Source organism: Orcinus orca, chromosome 19 (genome assembly GCF_937001465.1).
Source record: "Orcinus orca chromosome 19, mOrcOrc1.1, whole genome shotgun sequence".
In the NCBI taxonomy this organism is placed as follows: domain Eukaryota; kingdom Metazoa; phylum Chordata; class Mammalia; order Artiodactyla; family Delphinidae; genus Orcinus; species Orcinus orca.
The window spans coordinates 19527941-19551978 of NC_064577.1; the positions used below are offsets into that span (position 1 = coordinate 19527941).

Here is a 24038-nt window from a genome sequence, read left to right on the forward strand (position 1 = left end):
TCACACACCCTCATTTTTAGGTATCCACAGCCCGACCACAAAGTAAGCATGCTCACCCCTTTTCAGATAAGGAATTGGGGAATACGTGAAGGAGGCTGCTCCAGTCTGATGGGCCCTGTTGCCACGTGGCTCCTGCCACAGCTCCCAGCTGCCTCTGTGGGAGACTTGCAGTGACTCAGATCCCGTCCTGTCTTTGCTCCCCTGGAAAGTGGTGCAGCCTGACATCCTGCCCGTCCACAGCTCTGTCCCTGGCGTGGGCTGCTCTCCCGCAAGCTGTGGGAGACCAGGCCCTTTGGGTCACAGAGCAGGGAGTATGAGGCAGAAGGGACCCTCCAGATCAGTCCGGGAAGCCCCTTTTAGCTGTAAGACTAGTTCTGTGGTTTTCAGTTCCTTCCCTGAACCAAATAAGACTGTCGTTAAAAACTCAAATAGCTGTGTAGATAATTAACTCATTTATTCATGGTAAAATACTCTTTTAAGAGGTGATTATTAACCATTTTCATGTTTTGTTAGTAACGTCAGTTAACCTTTTGGAACATTATTAGTGTTCAGAGTTAATATTTGAAAACAATATTGATCTAGCATTAACGGCTGCCTGATACAAGTGGAAAAACAAAGTTCTGGTTTTTATTTTCTATCACAGTTTTATTGAGATGTAATATGCGTGCCGTTCAGTCCCCCCAGGTAAAGTGTTCAATTCTGTGGACCCCAAGAGTATGGTAGAAGGGTATCGGGGCTTTGTCCCATTCCTGACACAGCTCCCAAATCCCTTGAGCAGCTTTTGTTACTCACGATGAGCCCTTCCCACCGAACCTAGTGTGTGTTAAGGGGGTGACACTTGGTGGCCCCTCGAGCGCTTTGGGATGGGGGCTGGTGGCCTGACTGGAGAGCTGGAGACCCAGTCAGTCGTGGCAGCCGATCTCACCGGTCAGGCCTCATAGTAACCTGAGCAGCGAGGCTTGGGGACCGTCCTGCCTGGCGGACACATCAAGGTGCTGGGAGGGTGGCGCCTGGGGGGGAGCGTGGAAGCTCCAAGCCCCTTCCCCATACCCTGCCCATGCATCTCTTCATTTGTCCTGAGTTGCATCCTTTATTTTTAAAGTTTATTTTATTTATTTATTTTTGACTGCGTTGGGTCTTCGTTGCTGTGCGCGGGCTTTCTCTAGTTCCGGCTAGCGGGGGCTACTCTTTGCTGTGGTGCACGGGCTTCTCATTGTGGTGGCTTCTCTTGTTGAGGAGCACGGGTTCTAGGTGCACGGGCTTCAGTAGTTGTGGCTCACGGGCTCAGTAGTTGTGGCTCGTGGGCTCTAGAGCACAGGCTCAGTAGTTGTGGCGCACGGGCTTAGTTGCTCCGCGGCATGTGGGATCTTCCCGGACCAGGGCTTGAACCGGTGTCCCCTGCGTTGGCAGGTGGATTCTTAACCACTGTGCCACCAGGGAAGCCCAAGTTGTGTCCTTTATAATTAACTGGGAACAGTAAGTAAAGTGCCTCCCTGAGTTCTGTGAGTCCTTCTAGCAATTGCTGGACCTAAGGGGGTGTTACAGGAACCCCAGGCTCATCACACGGAATGGGGGGGCCCGAACCTTGCAGGTCCTGTAGGTCTGGCGCTAACTCGGGGCAGCTAGGTCAGAACTGAACTGTAGGGCAACAGGGTTGTCAGAGCTGGTCGGTGTGAGGAAAAAACCCACACGTTTGGTGTCTGAAGTGTTCTGAGTACAGACCTCACATTCCCCCTCTTTAGTGGGGTAAAATATACATACCGTAAAAGTTACCATTTTTAAGTGAAAACTTCAGTGACATTAAGTACACTCTTGATATGGTGACTATCTATCTCCAGAACTTTTTCATCTTGTGGAACAAAGCTCTGTACCCATGAAACAGTAACTCTGGCCAACAGGCACACGCCAAGACGTTCAGCATCACTAACCATCGGGGAAATGCCAATCAAAACCACAGTGAGATACCACCTCACACCCCCTAGGAGGGCTACTATCAAAAAAGTAAAATGACAGTTGTTGGCGAGGATGTGGAGAAACTGGAAGCCTTGTGCTCTGTTGGTGGGAATGTGAAACGGTGCCACCACTATGGAAAACAGTATGGAGGTTCCTAAAAAAAACTAAAAATAGAACTATCATATGATCCAGCAATCCCACTCCTGGGTGTTTAGCCAATAGGGTTGAAAGCAGGACTTCAAATAGATATTTGTACACCCATGTTCATTGCAGAATTATTCACAAGAACCGAAAGGTGGAAGCAACCCAAGTGTCCACTGTTGGATGAGTGGATACACAAACTGTGGTCCATCCATACACTGGAATGTCCTTCAGCCTCAAAAAAGAAGGAAATCCGGACACTTGTTCCAACATGGATAAACCTTGAGGACATTATGCTCAATGAAATAAACCAGTCACAAAAAGACAAATACTGTATGATTCCACGTAGATGAAGTTCCTGGAATTGTCAGAACAAAGTAGAACTGTGGTTTCCAGGGGTAGGAAGTGGGTGGGGAGCTGTTGTTCAGTGGATACAGAGTTTCAGTTTTGCAAGATGAAAATGTTCTGGAGATCTGTTACACAACAATGCGAACGTACTTATCAATGTAACACTACTGAACTGAATGCTTAAAAATGGTTAATAAGATGGCAAATTTTATGTTATGTGGTTTTCATTATACTCAAAAAACGTATATACATTTAGTTTAAAATTTTTAAAGCTGTTTGTGACCACAAGGCCTAAGTGTTAAAAATTTCTTCTGGATTGAGTTATTACAAGTATTAGTATACAAATAATAAAAAATACAAATGCATGATAAATTTTGATATGGAATTACTCAACCAAAAGTAAAATTTTATTAGAATGCAACCACTGTTCCCCACCCCGCCCCTGTGAATTGACTCCTGTGGGCACCTTACATAGGTGATCACACAGCCGTGACAGTGTCCCTAAGGTCTGTCCGCCCCTCCTCACAGATGGCCAGACACAGTCCCCTGGGCGCTGGTGGAAGCTGTCGCGTGGGTTCAGGGTGTGTGTTCTCACCCTTGCTCCTCCGTCCTCAGTGCAGAGGTGGGCTGCGTGGGCCCACGTCCCCTGCCTTCCCTGCAGGTACTACGGCGGGACGGAATTCATCGATGAGCTGGAGGTCCTCTGTCAGAAGCGAGCGCTGCAGGTCTATGGCCTGGACCCCCAGGGCTGGGGAGTCAATGTCCAACCCTACTCAGGTAATCACCACGTCCAGACAGGCCTGGGCAGACCCCTTCCTGCCAGCCTCCCGGGGATCCCGCTGGGCTTGGGGTCTTCCCCTGTCGCCCTCGGCTGCTAGCTACACGAGCGCCTCCCGGGCAGCCCCTGTCTTTGAATGTCCCCACCAGGGGCACCTGGGGCCAGAGGAGTGCATCGCGGCCAGGCCTGTTCTGGCCACCCTGGTCGACGGCCTTGTGGGCAGGAGTAATCGCGCCTCCCTGGTCTGCCCGCTCCAGGCTCCCCCGCAAACTTCGCGGTGTACACAGCCCTGGTGGAGCCCCACGGCCGCATCATGGGCCTGGACCTGCCCGACGGGGGCCACCTGACCCATGGGTTCATGACCAACAAGAAGAAGATCTCTGCTACGTCCATCTTTTTTGAATCTATGCCCTACAAGGTACAAGTGTGTCTCTCCGCAGCTCCACAGCCTGTTCTCAAAGCCTCCAGTCCTCCAGTGCTGGGCGCGCCCATGGGAATACAGAGCTTCATTCCCAGGCACCTCAGGGAGTACCCCTGTCACTGTCCTTTCCCTGCCCTGGGGACCCTCGGGCGCTCAGGGCTCGCAGGGGATGGAGCACTAGGGGCTGAGCTGAGGCGCGGGGAGACGGGCGGGGAGGCGACTGACCACGGCTTTCAGCCGCAGTCGGGGTGCTGGCTGGTCCAGAACCGGGGGGGCGGTGACAGCCAGACCCCCCAGGGTTGGCCCCAGCACACAGCCCTCCACGCCGGCCGAGTCCCTGCAGGTGGGGGGCTAGAGCCGGGGCTGTGCGGCCACCCATGCCTGGCATGGTGAGAGTAGCCTGTGTCTACACCCCCGCCCCTGCCGGACCTGACTTCAGCCAGCTGCACCCAGTACCCGCCTGTGCCCGGCATGGGACCAGCCCTCGTCATCATAAACAGTGTGGTCAAAACCCGCATGTAAGGTTGGTGGGCTCGCGGAGGCGTGGCGGCTTATGAACAGGGATGACCAGAGTGGGGTGGAAAGCAGGTAACCTGCATCGTGGCTTGTGGTGCACAGGGTGCTGCTTCCTTGTGTCTGGACCCGCCTCCGGTGTTTCTTGTCGAATGGCCATTCCTGGTCATTTCCACGTGCCCCGCCACCCACCGAGCCACGGCAGCCGCGCAGCATTACGCTCGCTGAGCTAACTTTGCTCTTTGAAAAATCCAGCCAGCGGGTTCCCTCCTCTGCCCGCCGGGCTGCCTCCCTGCCAGGCCCCTCCCCAGCCCCTGCCCTCTCTGCGGGACCGTCACCTCCCAGCAGTCGCCCCACACGGACAGACAGGAACCGCAGCAGGAATCTCTCCTCTCCACTTCCTGTTGCTGCCCTGTGACGAATGCCTGTGAATCCTTCCAGGAGCTGTTGTATTGTTGAATTTTCAAAATACAAAAAACCTTTTTAAAAAATCCCACAAATTTAAAAAGCAAAATGTGGAGGGAGAGAGTAGCAACAGATTGGGTTTTTTTTTGGTAATCAGTCTCTTTTAAAACTTTTTTAGAATTATGTCCAATTTTTTACTGTGGGTCAGCTGTTGATTTTTTATTAAGACAACAGTTTCTTCACCCAGTTCAGGTGACTGAGGAGGAACCGGTTCATGCCCTTGAAACAAAGCCCCAGACCAAGCCCCAGAGCATCCTTCCTCCGGTCCTAGCGACGTCTCACACAAGCTCTGTAACTGTGCTAAGCTGTAGGTGCCTTTTTCATTTGGAAAGGGCGCCCACCCAACCTGAATCCTCCCCCTGCGGGGGCAGGGGCTTCCAACCACCTCCTCCCCAGGGGCTCCCAGGCCCCTAAAGTCTCCCTACAGCGACCCCTCTGTGGTTATACCCACTCCCCAGCACAAGTGCTTTAGCACAACTTTAATAAACTGAAATTACTAAGAAATGAGTTCCCCCTGACCCCCCCAAAAAAAAGGTGTTGTGTTTTACATGCTGCACATGGATCCGTGGTCTGCTGGGAAGGGATTTCTGTGTATGGGGTGAGGTCGGCGCCCCGGTGACAGGTGGGCACCCACCTGGCCTAGTGCCGCGACCGGAAGGCCTCCTTCCTGCAGGGCCCCCCCGTCCTCACCATGCGGGTGGCCTTCCAGCACAAGGGATTCTGCTTCTGGGCTCAGTTCTGTCTGTCAGATCGTCCTGCAAGCACACGCTGCCTTAATTACTCTTTTTAGGTGTTTTTAAGTTTTTCTCAATAGTGCTTTGTGCAGAGGTCTTGTTCATCTTTTGTTAAATATTTTACAGTTTTTCAAAACTAATGTAATGATATTATTAAAATTTTGTTTTCTATTTTTTCCTGCATATATATATGTACACACACACACAAATATAATTGACCTTTGTTTTTCAGCCCTGTAACCGGGGGCCTTGCTGATCCGTTACTGGTTCTAAGGGGCTCACCTCTGGTGCCCAGGCCTTCGTGGTGCACAATCGAGGTGTCCGAGTAGCGTCGGCCTGGGTGGCCTTTGGGCCCCCGAGCCTTTCTCTCTTCTTTTCGCCTCATGTGTCTGGACTAGACGGACATGGGGTGAGGCGGCAGGGCCTTCGCACCTGCACACGTGCTGCATGTTTGTCCCTCTGGTTCCTTCTGCGGCGAGTCAGGAGCAGGGCTCGCTCTTCGCCCAGGACCCCCAGGGCATCCTGTCCAAGAGCCATGATGCCTGGTTGCCTAAGCACTTGTGCCCCGTCTCGCCCACAAGTCCTGGTTGGCAGCGAGGGCAGCAAAGAGCTCTGGGCAGGTGGAGGGAGTCCTCTTACCCTCGACAGCCAGGCAGGAAGAAGTGGCCCAAGCCCCCATCTCCGTGCTGTCCACAGGTGAACCCCGACACCGGCTACATCAACTACGACCAGCTGGAGGAGAATGCCCGCCTCTTCCACCCGAAGCTCATCATCGCAGGTGAGGAGCCCGGCGGGGCCCCAGCCTCTCACAAACAAGCTTGTGTGCTGTTCCCACCCTGTCCTCATTCCCTGCTGGTTTCTGCCGCGCAGCTGAGCTGCTTGGGTCTGTTTCCTTTTCTGTCAGGACCATTAGTCCTGCACTGTTCCCCAGAAGCATCTGGACATGTTGGCCCCTGCCTAGTTGGGCTGCTAATGCCAGGGGCCGCCCCAGCCACGCAACACGGGCAGAGAGCAGGGGGTCGCCTTTGGCACAGGCGGGATTTGCAGGCGTCCCTCGTTTCCATCCTCAGGCCTTAGAGGGGGCAAGGCCAGCTTTCAGACATCGTGCCCAACCGAGGCGGCTCTGCTCTCGAGCTGACTCAGTGTCACCCTTGCCGTCTCAGGGACCAGCTGCTACTCCCGGAACCTGGACTACGCCCGGCTGCGTGAGATCGCTGACGACAACGGGGCGTATCTCATGGCTGACATGGCACACATCAGTGGGCTGGTGGCGGCCGGCGTGGTGCCCTCCCCCTTCGAGCACTGCCACGTGGTGTCCACCACCACCCACAAGACCCTGCGGGGCTGCCGCGCCGGCATGATCTTCTACAGGAAGGGTGCGCTCCTGGCGGGGCCAGGGCTGCCTTTCTTCTTGGGGCCCACAGTCGGTTTAGGGAGCCGGGAAGACTGACCCAGATGCTGTAAGGAGCAGGAAGCCCTGAGCACAGCTGTCCAGGTCCGGGGGAAGGGGGAAGGGGAAGGGTGTCCTGGGGGCCAGCGTCCTGTGGCTCAACTTATCCTGTTGAGTGGAAGATGTTGGGGTGACAGGAGGGTGTGCGTGGCTGGCGGGGCTCTCAGAGACCTCGCGGTGCAGCGTTATTTTGGTGAACTTACTGTAGCATGTTTCTCCCAGAGAAAGACTCAATAATCAAACCATAAGACACTGATGTGTAAACCATGGTAGGAGTTTGTCGTTTGAGTGAGGAATTTTTCCTCCCCATGATGGAGCCTACGTGCATGTGTCCCCTTATTTGGGAGTCCCATTCCTGAGAAGCAGGATTAGGGTCTCATAGTCTCCAGTCCCGGTGCACTAACCTCACGTCAGCAGAGAGAACCCCCCTCTGGTGACCGCATCTCTTTTTACCCCCTGCGGGACCCCCTTGCCCAGCCGCTGGCCAGGACTGGATACACCATGTGCCCACTGGGCTTCTCAGGGCCCTGCTGCCTCTGTGCCCCTCAGAGGCCCCTCCTCAGTTGTGTTCAGGTTTCTGAGGCAGACGGCCTTTCCCACCTGCTGGGGAGACGTTTGTTTTCCCCACTGTATGTTGGTGATATTCGATTGACCCTCCAGGCGGAGCAAGTCCTGGCTCTGCCATGGATGTGCTGTGTGATCTTTGGCTAGTTGTGCAGCCTCTCTGTGCCTCAGTTCCTCACCTCCAGAGTAGGGATCATAATAATAGTACCTGTCCCTGGGGACTGCTGTTGTGAGGATCGAATGAATGAATTTAGGGAAACTGCTCAGAGCAGTTCCTGGCTCACAAGAAGCTCCATGGAGACACTGGCAGCTCTTATTACTGGTCCTTAACTTTTCTCAGAAAGGAAGCTTCTCCGTTTCTGGCCAAATGAGTCACGTCTCCCCTAAAGGAGTCATCTTGGAAGACTGCTCTCTTGGACAGTTCTTTGAGGAAATATGCCCGAGGTGTATTCTTTGTTACTATCTCAGTGGAGGGACATTTTCATCTTTCCTTTCACTTTTTTTTTTTTTGGCTGCATTGGGTCTTTGTTGCTGCATGCGGGTTTTCTCTAGTGACGGTGCACGGGCTTCTCATTGCTGCCAAGTACGGGCTCTAGGCACGTGGGCTCAGTAGTTGTGACTTGCAGGCTTTAGGGTGCAGGCTAAGTAGTTGTGGCACATGAGCTTAGTTGCTCCGTGGCATGTGGGATCTTCCCAGACCAGGGCTCGAACCCGTGTCCCCTGCACTGGCAGGCAGATTCTTAACCACTGCACCACCAGGGAAGCCCCTTCCTTTGACCTTTGAAGGGTCAAAGGAAGGGTGGTTCCCCCACCCAGCCCTCCTGGGAACAAGCACCCTCCCTGGCCTGCAGCATTGCCTCCAGGAGTGGGGCCGGGTCTGTGTCCAGGTGGGGAGAAAACAGGGGATCGCCTGTCCCATGTCCCGTGTTGTCTTTTGTCCAGGAGTGCGCAGCGTGGACCCGAAGACGGGCAGAGAGACTCGCTACAACCTGGAGTCACTCATCAACTCTGCTGTGTTCCCAGGCCTGCAGGGGGGCCCCCACAACCACGCCATTGCTGGTAATGCAGACCCACCTTGCCCAGGCCCCGTGGCCACACGCCTCGGGCGGCTCCCCCGTAGCCCGTCCCCCAGAGCGTGTGCACTAAGAGGTGCTGACGAGGCAGGGAAGGGGAGCAGTGCATAAGTCAGCAGGGACAGAGGCGACGGCCACTCCACTGAGTCGGGCAGGCCCCACCTGAGCCCCTGAGAAACCGCGGGGAGGGGACCTGACAACGGAAGCCTGCACAGCCGACGGAGCACGGAGCGGGCGGGCGGCCGTCCCCTGGCCTCCTGGCCTCCGGGGGGGGGACGGCGACACCCGTGTCGGACCCTCGGCCTTGACTTCGGGGCCACGCTGGCGCCTCCTAGGCCCTATTCCATGATGGCCCAGCAGCTGCCGTAGACTTACTCCTTCTCTGGTTGCACCCGAGCCTTAGAAAACCTGATGACCTCAGAGCTTTTACTCCGTCTTTGGAGCAGAGCAGTTGGTGGGGGAGCCAGGACAAAGGTGTCCTGTCCCCATTGGGAGACCGTCAGGAGAAGTACCGGTGTATACGAGAAGGGGTGTGGAGGGAGCAGTGAAGGGGGAGTTTTAGGCTCCAGAGTGGGCAGGGGCCGCTCCCCTTACACCCACCCGCTCAGCGCCCTCCAGTGGGGGGATGCCAGCCCTCCAGCCTCTCCAGGCCGTTCTCCACACACGGACTGGGGGCTCCTGTGCCAGGACGTGGGCACGTGGTTTGCATCCTCCTCCATCTCTGTGCCCCTTTAAGCAGCCCTGGGGATCGAACAAGGTCCCAGAGGAGTCTGGGTGTGCAGGTAGGTCAGGCCTGTACCTCTCATCTGGACTCTGCTCTGAAAGGTGCATAATTTAGCATCAAAGCATCAGCAGCCAAGTGATCCGTTTCCACACGTCGAGCTTAAAAAGGACATAAAATCCATCTTGCTGGGAACAGCTCTACCCCTGGTGATTTCCTTAGCCCGAGACTTCATGCTGGAGAGAGGCCACCTCAAAAGCACTTGCTCAGAGAGAGAGGTCTGAGGCTTAGCCGGGTAATTGCAGGGTTAAAAGGGATCATTTTGGGAGGAGATGTAACCTGCCGCCCTGGGTGACACTGAGAAGCTGGGAAGCCCAAGTGGAGACGGGTGTTTATTTGACTCATGGTCTGTCTTCATCTCCTGCCAGGGGTGGCGGTGGCTCTGAAGCAGGCCATGACTCCGGAGTTCAGACTCTACCAGCGCCAGGTGCTGGCCAACTGCAGGGCTCTGGCCGAGACCTTGATGGCGCTGGGCTACAAAGTGGTCACAGGTACGACAGGAACCGAGCCCGTCCCGGCCCTGTCAGGGTGTGGCTGTAGGGTCGTGGCCTGGGCACGGTGGCCACAGCCTTGGGGTGACTCGGGATCCCCGCAGCTCTGTATACACGACCTCGTTCAAACCTCGAGATAGCTTTGGGAATCGCTGGTCTTATTTTACAAATGGGCGTCTGAGGTTCCTAAAGCCACGTGGCAAGCAAGGGGGCTGTGGGTCCAGAGCCATGCATCCGCTTAGGCCACATGCGTCTTTGAAGCCGCGGTCATCGCCTAAGTCAGCGATGGGGGTCTAGTTAACCCAGGGATTAACTAGAGTTCAAAGTGAAGATCAGGTGCTTGGAAGATTCCTTGGGCCATTCCAGAAAGTTCTTCCATATCTCTTCTGCACCACTTTGAAAATACTATCATCCTCGCAGCATTGGGGTTAAAGCACACAATGGCTGGCAGTGTCTGCACCTGACGTGCCCGTCACCCTGTCACCTAGATCGCCCACTGCCCGCTCTCTGAGGCCCCCTCAGAGGGAGCCTTGCGGGTGGACTTAGAGAGAAGGGGCACATTCCCAGATGACGTCATCACCCCAACAGGCTTCGAGGTGCTGCCCTGGCACCTGACAGGTTGGGATGTGGCAGCGGGCTGCCTGGGCTGGTCGTTTGCCCTCAGCCCCCTCTGCATCCTCAGGTTCCCTTTTTAAACTACTCTGCTTCTTCTCAAACTCTGAGGCCCTGGGGTATATGGTCTTCAGCAGGTGATGACAGCCCCGCAGGACACGTGGTGGGGGTCACACACACCCGTTTCTTTGGAAGAGAAAGATCCCTTGGCTTGGCACGGGTTTGGCTTCCATGTGTCTAACCTGGTTTCCAGGTGGTTCTGACAACCACTTGATCCTCGTGGACCTCCGCTCCAAAGGCACAGACGGCGGCCGGGCTGAGAAGGTGCTGGAAGCCTGTTCCATCGCCTGCAACAAGAACACCTGCCCAGGTGAGCGTCCTCAGCCCTCTCCTGTCTGCACCTCTCAAGGCCGATGGTGACTTGGCTCTGGGGACAAGATGTGCGGCGTTGGATGGGGCCAGGCCGTGCTCTCCTGCCCGCCCCCTCTGACACGGCGCTGACGCCGCTGGGGACGGAGAGGGAGAGGGAGGCTGGGGCCTCTGGAAAACCAGCTGCATTTCTCAGCGGGTCGTGAATAAGATGTGGGCGGCGCCCCTGAAACCCAGACAGATGCTGCCCTGGTGTCAGGAGCAAGGACCACGTCGCAAAAGGCGGCTCTCCTGATATTTCAAGTAGCGCAGCCGAGGTGTGAGCCAGCGTCCGTGGGCCTATTCCTTTTGCCCACGAGCCCCTTCCCAGTGCCCGACGGTCAGTGGGGAGACGGGTGCAGCCCAGGGACAGAGCCTGTTTCTCTTGAAGGTGACAAAAGCGCCCTGCGGCCCAGCGGACTGCGCCTGGGGACCCCGGCGCTGACATCCCGAGGACTCTTGGAAGAAGATTTCCAAAAAGTTGCCCATTTTATTCACAGAGGTGAGGAGAGGCGTGGACACTGGCCGCGTGGGGCTGTGCGGTCGGGATGAAGGACGGCTCTGCGTCAAGGCTGGAGCAGGGCCGGGAGCCAGAGCATCGCCCAGCAGACCGCGTGGGCTGAGAGGGTGGTGGGCGCGTGGACGGCAGAGCAGTCGGGCCCGGCCGCCGGGGGCACGTGGGCAGTGGCGTCTCTCGCTGGTGCAGGGATAGAGCTGACCCTGCAGATCCAGGACACCGTGGGGGTGAAGGCTACCCTGAAGGAGTTCACGGAGAAGCTGGCAGGGGCCGAGGATCACCAGCGGGCTGTGGCGGCACTCAGGGCGGAGGTGGAGAGCTTCGCTGCCCTCTTCCCTCTGCCCGGCCTGCCCGACTTCTAGAGGAGTGCCCGCCCGCCCGCCCAGGGACCCAGCGCCCTGGAGGCCCCACACAGGCCCCATTTCGGACTTTGCTTTTTTTACCTTGTTCACAAACCAACATTTGTTTAAGTCTCAGTGTTAGTCATCCTGGGACAAGTTATTAAGGAGTTTAAATCTGAACCTCACTTTCTCACAGCTACATATAGTTGTTCTGGAAAAATGAAATACAATTTAGCCATTCAGCCTTAATTATCCAGACGGGTGGAGGGCAGGGTTACTGGGAAGACTCCACTCTTAAGAGTCCCTGGGCTTCCCTGACTTGCTGCGGCAGCCAGAAGCACCGAAGTTCGAGCTTGGAAGAGCTGCCCGTTGCTATCTGCTCCCCCGTGGGCACCAAAGGAGGACTCAGTTATAACCGTCGCAAACGAGGAGGGAGCGTCCTGGCCCTTCTGCTGTGCTTTCAATCAGAATCACGAGTTAGACGGGTCTATTCAGGTGCCACCCAGCTCCGTGGGAGGGCCGCTTACAGCACCTGGGCGGGAGGGGGATGTGATCCCCTTCCCCCAGCCCAGGGCAGGCAGGCCAGGAAACCTGGTCCCAAGCCGCTAAGCAGACAACCACCTCCCTCCCGTGATCAGGAAACCAGAGGTCACCTTCCCACAGAAACTTTATTTTTCACAAATCTCAAGTGCAAAACATAGATGACCATTTATAATAAGCACAAATTTTTAACCACAGAATGTCTACAAGAATTAGAGCTTTAAAAAATACAACCAATTTTTATATCTCAAAAATAACTCAAATAAATTAATTTCTTAAAAAGTACACCTCCTACTATTGGTTTGGCATGACTGGTTGAACGCTGGTGCAGCCACACCGGGAGCTGCAGGCACGCGTGTGGCGTGTGCAGTGTGCTCTCGCCCTGGCCGCAGTGACCACGGCTCACCCGGTGGGACTCACGCTCACACACGACGAGGAGCATGCAGTAATAATACAGCTTTTCAAAAAACGACAAATACGACGTCCTCACGCACTATGCTTCTCACCGTGGCCTTAACACAGCTGCAGTTGACGCCCTGGGGCTCCAGCGCAGCGGGCAGGGTGGCTGCCACCTCCGCAGCTGTGGAAACAGCCTTACACCCAGGAGCTTGACTCTTACCCCCCCCCCCCCCCGCAGGAGACAAAGGCCACCACACAAGCACTCCCGGGAGGCTAGGCCCCAGACCAGCACTTGATTCATGGCCAAGTGCTCCCTCCTCCCCGCAGCTGAAACCAAACCTCAAAGCAGGACGGGCTCAGAACAGCTGGGTGTGCTCCAGCCTTAGCTGAGGCTAGGCTGGTTTTCCTTCCAGCCAGTAGAGATTTGATACTTTTCCTTTTGCAATGTTAATACCATCTCTCTCTCAAAAATTCCAGTTGTATCAGTTTCTATCACAATATTGGGAAAAAGCCAGAAAGCTAGCTGGTTTGCTTCAAAGCACGAGCCAAGGCACTTTCTTGAGCCTCTAGGGAGATGGGAGGTAAGAGCTGATGCTGGCTTGGGGGGCTGGTGCCTCCGAAGGCTGTCCACGTGGACTGATGGACCGCACCAGCCCAGGAGGGCTCCTGCCTGTGCAAAGATGACGTGGGCCATGTGGAGAAGCTGACCGGCCAGGCGCCATCAGGCTGGGAAGGGGGGGGGGGGCCACGCGCCCAGCAGTGGTGGAGTGGGTGGCGAGCTGCGTGCGAGATCTTCCAGGCCGCTGGGCCTCCAGGGACGTGTCACGAGCTGCAGCAGCCCTGGCACTCTGGGGAGAATCTATCGGCCATCCTGGGATTTTGACATGGGATTTGTTACTTGTTTGGGGATGAAGTCTATGATACTTTGCACACAGTAACTGATCTGAAGCAAGAAGTTCAGAGCTAGATAGGAAATGGCAGCTGGGCTATCACAGCCCATTTCCAGATTCTACTAAAGGAGTAGGGTCCCCAGGGCCACAGGTGCTAGAAAAGGGTTCAGCTGATGTCTACCGTGGAGCTTCTGGAAATCACTACTGCATAAATGCCAGCCTGGGCAGGTTCTTCTTAACCTGGACTGCTTTAAAAAGGCAGGGTGGGGGCTTCTCTGGTGGCGCAGTGGTTGAGAGTCCGCCTGCCGATGCAGGGGACGCGGGTTCGTGCCCCGGTCCGGGAAGATCCCACGTGCCGTGGAGCGGCTGGGCCCGTGAGCCATGGCCGCTGAGCCTGCGCGTCCGGAGCCTGTGCTCCGCAACGGGAGACACCACAACAGTGAGAGGCCCGCGGACTGGGGAAAAAAAAAAAAAAAAGGCAGGGTTGGGGGGCAGGTAATGGACTGGAAGTGAAGTTGAAACAAACCTCAAGGTTTTGGTGCCTGGGCCTTCGAGGCAATACTTAGGATTGAAAAAGTACTAAGGGCGCTGACACCCTCTGATTTTTGAAGCGTGTCTCAGCATTTGGACGCTTGCTGACCTATTACCAGGGAAAACCTCTTAAGATTCCCAACGAGATGAGTTCGTTGCACAGGCCCCCACCACTCAGACTCAGGTGCGTCTGAGACTCCTGGCAGGTTCCAGTCCCCAGCGTGGTGGGGCCGGGAGGGCCTGGTTCCCCTTTGAGCTCCCTTTGAAGAGAAACATACTTGGCATCAAGCATTCTGTGAAACTGCCACACTGCAAAGTTGGATTTTAACCAAAATTTAAATGCTGGAGTTCAGCCACTAGTCAGCGAATACAGCTCTACTCCTCGATGAAGAAACAGCTCAGGAGAGGGGCTCCGGGTGCCCTCTCTGCGGCTGCCCTATGGCCAGGCCTTCTTGCACCGGCAGGGCTCGCCCGAGGCGGAGCTTCTGCACAAACACCCTCCAGAGTGGACTTTCGCTTCTAGGAGGCCAGTGTGACTGACCTGCTGCCCTTTCTGGCTTCCCAGGTGCGAGGTGTGAACCGCAGAGGCCATGTTGGTGGCCCGGGAACGAAACAGGGGTGGGCCCATGATCGCTTCCCATCTGGTCATTTGGGCCCCACGGACTGCTCTTCCCTCGGAGATAAGGTGTCACAAGCTCGTGTCCCAGGAGGCCCAAGTAGATGCAATTAGCCACCTACCTAGAAAACAAAGCAGCATCTGAACACAAGGGGGGCGGTGGTAACAGGAGGGCAGCCTTCCCACCAGCACCCACACTGCACGTTCGGAAGCTGCCATGTGGTCCCTGGAGACGCCCCTCTGGGGGACACAGGTGACAGCACAGGTGCAAGGACCCAAGGAGACGCGGTGGCAGCCCTGTCACAGTGGGCCTTGGTCACGGCCTCCGGAGCAGAATCACACTCTGGCAGGAATGGGGACCCTGACCAGAAGCCTGCGCAGGGAGGGCCACGGGAAAGAGATGATATGAAGCCTCCTTGGTCACCGGGGGTCCTGACCACTGGGGTGTGCTGCAAAGCTGGTGGCGGACCAGGTCTCAACAGCAGGACTCTGACGACATGGAACACGGCCCTGGCAGACACGCACGCATGCTCAGGAGCAACCACTATGGCTGGTTCAGGTGCGTTTTACCACAACTTGGGGAAAAAAATTAAAAAGCAGTAATACCAAGAGTTCTCCCTGCTTAGGGACAAACAGCTTAAAGAAGAAAATATGACATTTTCAAGGTTGCAAAAAACCATCCCCCTACACACACCAGTGGTAACTGTGTCAGGAGGGTCCTGGTGGGTAAACGGGAAGTGGGGCTGGGACTCAGCTGGGGCGGAACGAGCTGCTGTGAGTGCGTGTGCTCCAGGCCAGCACGGCCTTCCCGGAGGAGATCCCAGCCCGCTGGCTGCCCCGTGCCCGCGACACCCCGTGAGGTAGTGAAGTGGTAGCGACGGTCTGCGGTGACCTCTGCCGGGCGAGCGCCAGCCCACCTGCAGACCCTCCCCGAGAGGACAGTGTTGGCACCCCCAGGACAGCTGGTGGCTCCTCGCCCGCACAGCAGGAAGCCTGTGCCCAGGCCCCCACGACAGCAGTTCTGATGACCAGGGGCCAGTGACTGGTCACTCTGCTGAGCCTGGGAGCCCAGCGGCAGGCCCCTCCGTGCCTGGCGAGGACGTGAGGACAGGGCAGGGAGCATCCAGGGGCCTCCCCTGGGAGGGCGGCTCCACGAGGGCACGCGAAAGGCCCGGCTGGGGTCTGCACTAGGCAATGGACGTTCCATTGTCCTGCTTTCGACCAAATAATCCAGTTAACGGCTGCTACCCTTGATGTTGCTGCGCAAGAGGGCCGGCGTGGTCCTCCCTGCAGGCTCCGCCTCCCTGTCCCTCATCACAGTGCCGAAGCTTTCTTCTGCCCTGGCCCCCAGTCCCGACCCCAGGCCACTCTCCAAGGGGCCACGAGCTGTTACCGTCCTTCCAGATGCCACCAGGGGGCCAGTGCCCCCACCGTCCTTGCCCAGAGCCACCTGGGAACCACGGCTGCCACCTCGGTTTCCTTCCCGCCAACGACACCAGAAGTCTAAACAGCTCAGAAGACCCCCGGTCATGCCAACGCCCTCCCCGTACCGAGTCACAGGTCTTGGTCACAGTGGCCGGGCCTGACCTCAGATCTTGTATAGGAAACTGGGGACGTAGTCGAACCTGAGCACGGGTTGGCCGGCTGCGGAAGGCTCCCGCGTGTAGTGTAGCTTCAGCAGCTCTGCCAGGTACTGGACCACCTTGACGTCTTCGTTCACCAGCCCCAGGTTCAGCTGCAAGAAGCTGGCCTGGCGGCTGGCGGCCAACCCCTCAGCTTCCGTGCCGCGGGCAGGCAGGTGCAGGTGGCGGCAGAAGGCATAGAGGAAGGCCTTGGCGCAGAGCTGCGTGAGCACACTCTGCACGTGCAGGGAGTAGGTGCTGCCCCGCTTGATGTGTGTGCGGTGGTCCGCCAGCCGGGGCACCAGGGTGCCTCTGTAGAGGGGGCAGCGCAGGGTCTTCCGGTCCAGGTCCAGGATGCTCGTGTAGCGGCTGTAGCGGCTCAGGGCGTGGAGAGTGCCAGCACTGGCGGGGGACGCCACCCTGAAACACACAGGCCAAGGTCAGGAGGCAGAAGCCGGGGTGGGCCCCTGCCGTGAGGCCAGCCCCCACCCGGCCCCACTCGCCGGCATGCTCTGGAAGGCAGGTCTGGCCATCACGACCTTCAAGGCTCCTCACCACCTCACGACCAAGGTCAAGTGCCTAGTGTGGCCCATGAGGCCCTGACGACCGGCTTCCTGCTGCCCCTGACGCCCCAGCTGTCCCTCCCCAGGCTTTCCGTGGGACCCCTCCCGGACCTGTTCGCTCCTCTCGTTCTTGCTCTGTGACCCGGGGCGAGGTCCTTAACTTCCAAGCCTCGTCTGTGAGGCAAGGACGATGGTCCTGCCTCTGGCGTCACAGCGGAGGCACAGGCTGTGGCGCTCAGGACAGCGTCTGGCCCTCGCCACCGGCCTGGCACTGACCGGTGTGGCGCCAGGAGCTCCTGCAGACCCAGGACCGCACCCCATGCCGTGCCCGGCACATCAGAGACAGGCAGGCCGGGTTCACTCAGCGAGGGAAGGAGGCCAGAGTGTCGGCCTCAGTAAGCGGCCCGACCACCCCGTCTAGACCAGGTCTCCCAGAGGAGCTGGGATTACCCTGCAGAGTCCAGCAAACGGCTGGCTGACCAGCCGCTTCACACACTGACGCTCCTCTGGAAGCTGGGGCTTGTGAAGCAGTTGTAAAAGGACTGACGGTCTCTTGGGACTGAGGTCACCTCATCATACTTTCCCCTCATGGGTGTTCTCTTCTTGTAGAGTTGACAGTCGTTTATCGTGCGCCTAGCGTATTCCAGGCAGTGACCTGGGGCCTGGCCTGGCCGGGAAGAAAGGACACGCACACGAGCTGGCCCAGCGAGGGGAGGCATGGCCTCCGTGTCCACAGCAGCGGCCGCGGGCTGGGAAGGCACTGGAGGAGGGGCCTCGGAGTCCTAAGAGAGGTGGGCTCTGGGGACTGCAGAGCATGGCAGGCGCAGGGGCAAGCGGGGCCGGGCCCCCCACCACAGGCCACGAGGAGTCAGACTTGCCGGCAGCTCCCCGCCCGCTCCTGGGTGACCCTTACCTCCCCCCCAGGGGGCTGGGCCACGAGCTAAATGCCTCACCTCATCTTCCTGCCCTGCACTCGGCTGCCGCCCACCTCAGGCCAGCCTCTCCCCAGGCCCTGGCGCCCCAGCCTACTCCCGCCCACGGCAGCACCACCTCTTTTGCGCCTCCAAACTCTTCCTTCATTGGCTCCCCCCAAAGCTCCTCTGGAGGCCAGATGACACGGGAGGAGGTGCGGTCGGGCCTCTGTCCCTCGGGCAGCACCCCGCCCACCCCCGTCTTGAACTTCATTACGGCCCATCTGAAGCCGGGGTGGCGGGGGGACTCTGCATAGATGAGGACACTGGGCCCGCAGAGGGACTGTGGCTTGTCCTAGGTCACCCACGTAGAAGGCCTCTGACGCAACACCAGCACCTCCCCGCGCAGAACGGAGCTGTCTTCCAAACAGTCCAGGCCTTCTCACTGCTGCTTAGTAAGCAACCCGATTATCGCTGGTTTTGATTTATAATCGTGCGAAACCAACCTGATGGTTTACCCATCTCTTACACCCACAAATGTCTGATCTGACTGACAAGCATTTCCAGGCAGAGGACCTACTTCAGTGGAAAAAGAAAACTCCAGGGCCAATGCCACTGGTGGCTCTGGGGTAAGAGTCCTACCCACAGTCCACGTGCCGGGGGGGGCTGTCCTAGGCCACAGCTCTCGGATCCCAGACTGATCCAGCACCTGGAACCGAGCCCCGCAGACACACAAAGGCACCCCTCTGCTCGCACCCTTAAATGCTGACCCTCAGGTGGGCCTCCACCTGCCTCTCCGTCTCAGTGCTGGATCTGACTGCGGGGCCGTCTCACTAGCCACCTGCAGCTCTGGGCACCCCCGGGGCCAGGGCTCTGCGTGCATCCCGGGGGCAGCCCTTCCCTGCTCCGCGGGGTAGCGGCAGGAGCCTCCACGCCCGACAGCTGGGGCCACGGCTCGTCCCCTCATGGCGCCGCCCCACCGGGTCCGCTGCTCACCGCCCGGGACGCCTTCGGGTGAGTGGCAGCGAATCCAGTCCCCTCTCTCCTCCTGGCCCCTCGGCCGACCCTCCAGTGACACATGCCCTGGGGGGCAAGGCCCCTGACCCGTCGACCGTGGTGCCCGCCGGAGCAGGGCCCTCTGGGGGCAGATCTCCCGATTCCCAGCACCTGTGTGCGCTCAGGGGTGTGGGAGGGAGGGCTTCGTGGGACGAGTCACCAGACATTCCCTAGAAAGGTCTCAGCTGTCACTGCTGACGGGCCTCCCGCTTTCCTGGAGGGACCCTCCATGGCTCCAAGTCTGGAGGCGAGGGCCCGGCTCCACCCCGGCCACCTGGCCTGCCTTCCACGCGGCGATCGGCGCCCCCCTCCACTGCCCCCCAGGACGTCAGAGCAAGCGCCTGCACGGAGCAGGCGCAGGTCAGACACGATTGGTCCCCGACACTTGCCAGCACGAGGCAGGTCTTCCTTGTGCAAATGGAAACAGCCTGGGAGAGCGCCAGCCCACGGGGTGGTGACGCTGGGACGGGAGCGAGGGCAGCCCTGTCACGCGACGCCCCACTGCTGACGCACCTGTATCCTGGCTCCAGGCACAGCGGCTGGCCTGTAATGGCTCTCAGTAAGTATCTGGCAAATGACCACTATTTTCCCAGGAGGGAGGAAGGCGCTGCCCAGGTGCCCACTGCGGAGGAGCAGCTCACAGCCCCCTTCCAGGGACACTGCCACCTGCCGCTACCCCCGCCTGCATCCCAGAGACATCGTGACTGATCACAGCTGGCTCCCCAGTGCAGCCACGCCGGGCCGCAGAATCCTTCTCAACACAGCACTGCGGTTGGGTGCCCAGGAGAGTGGAACTGACGTGAAGGATGCACCTCATTTGCCTGCCACCGCGTTCTAAGGAAGGAAGCTCAGGGGAAGCCTCTGGAAAGGGCAAGGCCATCCCGAACCTGGTCCTGGATAAGCCAGGTGATGTCGATAAACTGACTTGTGTTTTAGATTCTCCACCTTTTGAGGCAAAAAAAATCAAAGGTCAGGGGTTGGGGTGAGAGGAAAGAGTTGGAGAAGTGAAGGTGTGTGTGTAAGGGCCGCCCGCCCGTCATCCCACCGAGAAGAGCAGCCAAACACAGTCCCTTAAAGGCCTCCCCCCACCCCGACCCCAGCTCAAACTTGGCGCCGGCAGGGGCGCGGGGGCCCGGGCACCCGCTGAGCCTCGGCCCTGTGTCCACACTCCCACGATGCCCACGGGCTGGGCTTGCCCCGGTTTGGCAGGCCCGTCCTCACTGTTCTCCCACTGCGACCCCAGCCTCCCTGCCACTCAAGCCAGAGACCCCAGACCTCCTCCGGGCACCCGTCCCACGCCTCCCATGTGAGGCGCCCCCGTCAGAGCTCTCGGCTCCCTGTGCCGCCGGACTCTGGCCTCCGGAGCACGAATTCTCCCAGAGCAGGGCCCCTCCAGCTCGTACCCCAGCCCCGCCAGCACGGCCCGAGAGTGAAGTGGACGTGGAAGCGCCCCGGGCTTGAATCCCACCACCGTGCCCCCGCGGGGCGGCCAGGAATCGAGCGAGTCAGGTGGCTGTGAGCGGGGCGAACACGAGGCGGCTTGGGACGGTGACCTCACGGACGCCAGGGACCCGCGTAAAGGCGCTGACTGCCACAGGGAGGAAAAGCCTCCTGCCCTCTCCGTAGTCCAGAGAGTAGACTCCTACCATCACCCAGCTCGAGGCGCATGAGTCTCAGGTGAGCAAAGGCAGGTGCAGGGAGAGAAGTGAGCCCAGTGCGCATGCCAGGGCAGAAGTCCCCCGAGCCAGACAAGCAGAATGTGGAAAAACCCAAAAGAACCTGCTACAGCACAAGCCGGTGACGTGGGGAAAAAGGAGAAAGCTTCCAGGGGGCGGGGGGAGGGGATGGGCTCCTGGAGCAGAGGGGACAGGGGAGGGAGAGCCGGGGCGGCTGCCTCTGCCAGCACCCCTGCCCTCCTCAGATGCAGACCCCGCCTCAGTCATTTACCCCATAGCGTGAGTTAGAGACTCAGCAGGGACCTGAGACCCAGCGGTCCAGTCGTTCCCAAACCTCGCTGCACACCGGGCGAACTCCACATCGTACCCCAGACCAACCCAAGCGCAACCCTGCGGCATTCTAGAAAATCCTCCCAAACCATTCTGACACAGCAGGGTGCAGACCAGGTTGGGAACCACTTAGGAACTGCAACCCCTCATGTGACAGACAAGGCAACAGGTCAGAAAAGGGAGAGGATTTGCCAAAAGCGACACAGCGAGTTGGTGCTGGGGCCAATCTGGAAGCCAGGCCTCCTGGTTCTGGGCCCACCACACCGACTCGTGAACCTCACCCAGAGGGACGGCCACCTGAAGCCTCATCTCTGACCAGCCAGGGCCCATCCCCACCACCTGTGACCAATTACCTCTGCAGACCAATAAGCTTCCACTTCTGAAAATCCGTGATGTGCAAAGGAGAGGACACCCAGTGCTTCACGGGCTTGGCGTGGAGGCTGTAGCTGGGGACAAAGATGGACAGCGCGGTCACAAGCTTCCTGACTGCGGCCTCCTCCTCCCCGAGGATCACGAGCGTCCTCCCGCTGAGCAGGGAGTAGATGGCTGGGTGGGCAAAGGGGTACTGGCGGATGAATCTTAAGGCGTTCTGGCCCGCCCTCTTCTTATGCCTCTCGGAAGAGGGGCCAGTGGGAGGAACAGAAGAGGGAGTCCTGTCGGAGCTGGAGGAGATGACGCTGCTCCCATAGCTGGTGGCGTCGGAGCGGTCATCCAGGCTGGTCTTACTGCCGTCCCGGCTGATCAGAAGGTGGCTCGGGTCCAGCTCATAAGCAGGGAAGCCTTCGGAACCGCTGTCTCGGGAAGAGGCGTTGGCGTTTTCCACCGAGAAGTCCATGTGGAACTCCTGGTCCTTCTGCCGGTAGCGCTGCGGGGGGACACTCACGACCCTGTCCTCGTCAGAGAGCGTGTGGCCCGGGGTGGAGAGCGGCACCCGCAGAGTGCCACCCTCCCTCCCAATGCAGCAGGAGTCTGTCTGTGACGGGGTGACCCCCGAGCCGCCCTCCTCGGCCTCCCCCAGCTCCGGCGGGCTGAGGCCTGCCTGGAAGTGGATGGCTCCCCCGCCGTCATCTGCGTAGGACTCTTCTTCATTAATGGCACTTGGGTAACTGGCCTTGAAGTCGTCGGGGATGAGGGCCTCAGAGGGGCAGGTGCTGAGAACTTCAATACTGTCCCCGCTGATCGTCCTGTGGCTGACAGCCTTGCTCCGGACCACCTGGGGGCTCAAGGGCACCGTGAGGCTGGCCTGGCTGTCAGACTTAGACAGCACAGAGGTGGACTTCTCCGTGCCAAGAACCTCAATGCTCTCTCCACTGCTGATGCTTCCTTTCATGTCCATATCCAGGTAGTCCAAGTTTTCCTGGGGGTCAAAACTGCTTGACTCTGTCACCTCCACTTCCCTGGACCCCTCCTCCCCAAGTGCCTGCTCCATCTTGATTAGCACGGACTCCACACTGGACTTGTAGGAGCCCACGCTAATTAACACTTGAGGAACTGGACATTCTTCTACAGACCTGGAAGGCGGCCTGTCGTGACTGGGCTTAGGGGGTGCACTCTCCTGTTTCTCTTCCCCCCTGTCATCGACCTCTACCAAGTCTTCAAAGAGGAAGTTTGTGATATGCTGTTGCTTCAGGAGTGCTCTGTCGATCTGGCTGGTCAGGAGGTAGCACAGGTCTCCTCTGAAAATGTGCTCAATGTGGCTGAGCTGGGCCAGGGTCTGGGTGAAGTACTCGGTGTCGCAGAGCTCTTCCAAGGTCTTCAGCTTCTTGTCAAAACACTTGGTGGACTTTGCTTTGATGAGTTTTGGGGTGTAGGTGGGTCTGCAGGTGTAATGGTCTGTGTCAGCAGACTCTTCGGGGTCAGAGGTAGTGGCTGCCTGGCTGGGCGGATCCTGGGTGTGCGCCATCTCCCCAGGACACAAATCGGACCCCCTCAACTTCCGATGAGGGTACGAGCGGATCTGCCTCAGCAGGTCTTGATGTTCAATGATGGACTTCTCCACACTGGCCAGCTCATTGGCCTTCTCGATGGCCTGAGATGAGTAAAAACCTTTGTCGTTGGCTTTCTTCTGGATCTCTGTCTCGGTGTGCAGCACTGTCCTGGTGTAATCCAGGTCTTTCAGTTTTTTTTCAAGTTCCCCAGCAAATGCCTTCCTGTTGCCTGTTTTCAAGCACTCTGAAGCTTTGGAAAATTCAGCTGAGAGCTCCTGGAACTGCTGCATGATTTTGTGCTGGTCTGCTGAGATATAAGCCATACAAAAGGGCCTCACGAAGCCACGGGCCTCCAGGTCGTACAGGGTGAGGTGGTGCACGTAGGCAAAGGCCCCCTCCTTGGAGTCTCCCAGCACGACCTTGGAATCCTCCACGAAGTTCAGCTTGGGGTAGGCAGAACCAGGGGGATGGCCCACGAAGGAGGCCTGGTAATCCACAGACATGATCCGCAAAGAGAAGTAATTGAGATCAAAAGTACCGAAAACTTTGGTGTCATTGGGGATGGTCAGTAAGGGCTGGGGTCCCACCTGCTCAGAGAACTCGGAAATAAGGATGAAGTCCCGAGAGAACTTGGCCCCGGACAGTTTGGACCATGGACTGGCTCCTTGGCTGGCGAAGGGGAAGAGCGGCACCGAGTACTCCTCGGGCAGGGCCGGCTCATTGTAAGGTTCCTCCTCGTATTCATCCTCTTTGGTGAAGGCCACCACGTCAGGGGCGCTGATCATATTTCCAGATATATGGTGAGTACATTGAGAGGAAGTGGGAAAGAATGCGGGGGTAGCCAAAGCGAGGGAGCCAGGCCTCTGGAGGAGGAAGCAAAGTTCTTACGGGCTTCTTTGCGCCCTCAGGGGTACGAGGCAGCCGATCACATACCCGCGGGCTCGAACTCCCGCAGCCCCTCAGAGCTGTGGATCCTCCAGAGCTCTCGGAGGCTTGAGGAACTCCGCGAGTCGGGAAGACCGGGAGGCCGGCTGCCCTTCTACTCTTCGGGCGACCACAGCCGGCGCAGGGCACCCGCAGAGAGGTCACCGGCACTCCCCAGAACCCACCGCCACGGCAACAGCCTCAGCCCTGAACAGGTGCCCAATGCGGGGGTACGGGCCGCCGCACGGACCATCCAGGCGTGGCAGCCCCCACGGCCCGAGGGCAGAAACCGTCGCGACTCCCCGGACGCCACAACCCAAAGACTGCTACCGCGGCGCCGCCATCTTGGTATCACATGACTCGAGACATCGTGCCGCGAGACCCGGAAGCGTTCGCGTCAACTTCCGATCCGGAGAGCGGCGTCTCCCGAGGGCTGAGCGGGAAGGGAGGGGAGTGAGGTGG

General features: G+C 58.3%; 2 protein-coding genes across 9 annotated transcripts in view; one reads left to right on the top strand and one right to left on the bottom strand.

Annotated features, from left to right (window-relative positions):
• The window catches only part of SHMT1 (serine hydroxymethyltransferase 1), a 36295-nt gene extending 23880 nt beyond the window's left edge, over positions 1–12415 (top strand). For 6 of the 7 annotated variants that reach the window (XM_033422723.2, XM_033422724.2, XM_033422719.2 and 3 more), the window contains 9 exons: positions 3104–3219; positions 3478–3638; positions 6050–6131; positions 6517–6729; positions 8310–8426; positions 9590–9712; positions 10578–10694; positions 11124–11234; positions 11439–12415. In XM_033422723.2, the coding sequence (XP_033278614.1) occupies positions 3104–3219; positions 3478–3638; positions 6050–6131; positions 6517–6729; positions 8310–8426; positions 9590–9712; positions 10578–10694; positions 11124–11234; positions 11439–11611 (1213 nt within the window). In that variant the 3' untranslated portion in view covers positions 11612–12415. Of the gene's footprint in view, positions 1–3103; positions 3220–3477; positions 3639–6049; positions 6132–6516; positions 6730–8309; positions 8427–9589; positions 9713–10577; positions 10695–11123 lie in introns of all 7 variants that reach the window. The other variant, XM_033422725.2, reaches the window with a different exon arrangement.
• SMCR8 (SMCR8-C9orf72 complex subunit) lies at positions 12240–23946 on the bottom strand. Of its 2 annotated transcripts, XR_007473490.1 has the most exons (3): positions 21078–23946; positions 14689–16608; positions 12240–13874 (listed from the first exon to the last, which is right to left on the bottom strand). XR_007473490.1 is itself a non-coding variant. In XM_004266786.4 (2 exons), exons 1-2 carry the CDS (start codon positions 23435–23437, stop codon positions 16155–16157), a joined length of 2814 nt encoding a protein of 937 aa, XP_004266834.1. In that variant the 5' UTR covers positions 23438–23946; the 3' UTR covers positions 12240–16154. The 2 variants fall into 2 exon arrangements, 1 of the variants encoding a protein (XP_004266834.1); XM_004266786.4 differs by having other exon boundaries at positions 12240–16608.
• Positions 23947–24038: the final 92 nt, after the last annotated feature.

What these genes read in the sequence shown, in the direction of transcription:
- SMCR8 (XM_004266786.4), bottom strand. Translation starts at nt 23,437, where the DNA reads ATGATCAGCGCCCCTGACGTGGTGGCCTTCACCAAAGAGGATGAATAC. An exon ending in AAGCTTATTGGTCTGCAGAG is followed by an intron (nt 16,609 to 21,077) that starts GTAATTGGTCAC and finishes TGTGTGTTTCAG; the next exon opens with GGTGGCGTCCCCCGCCAGTG.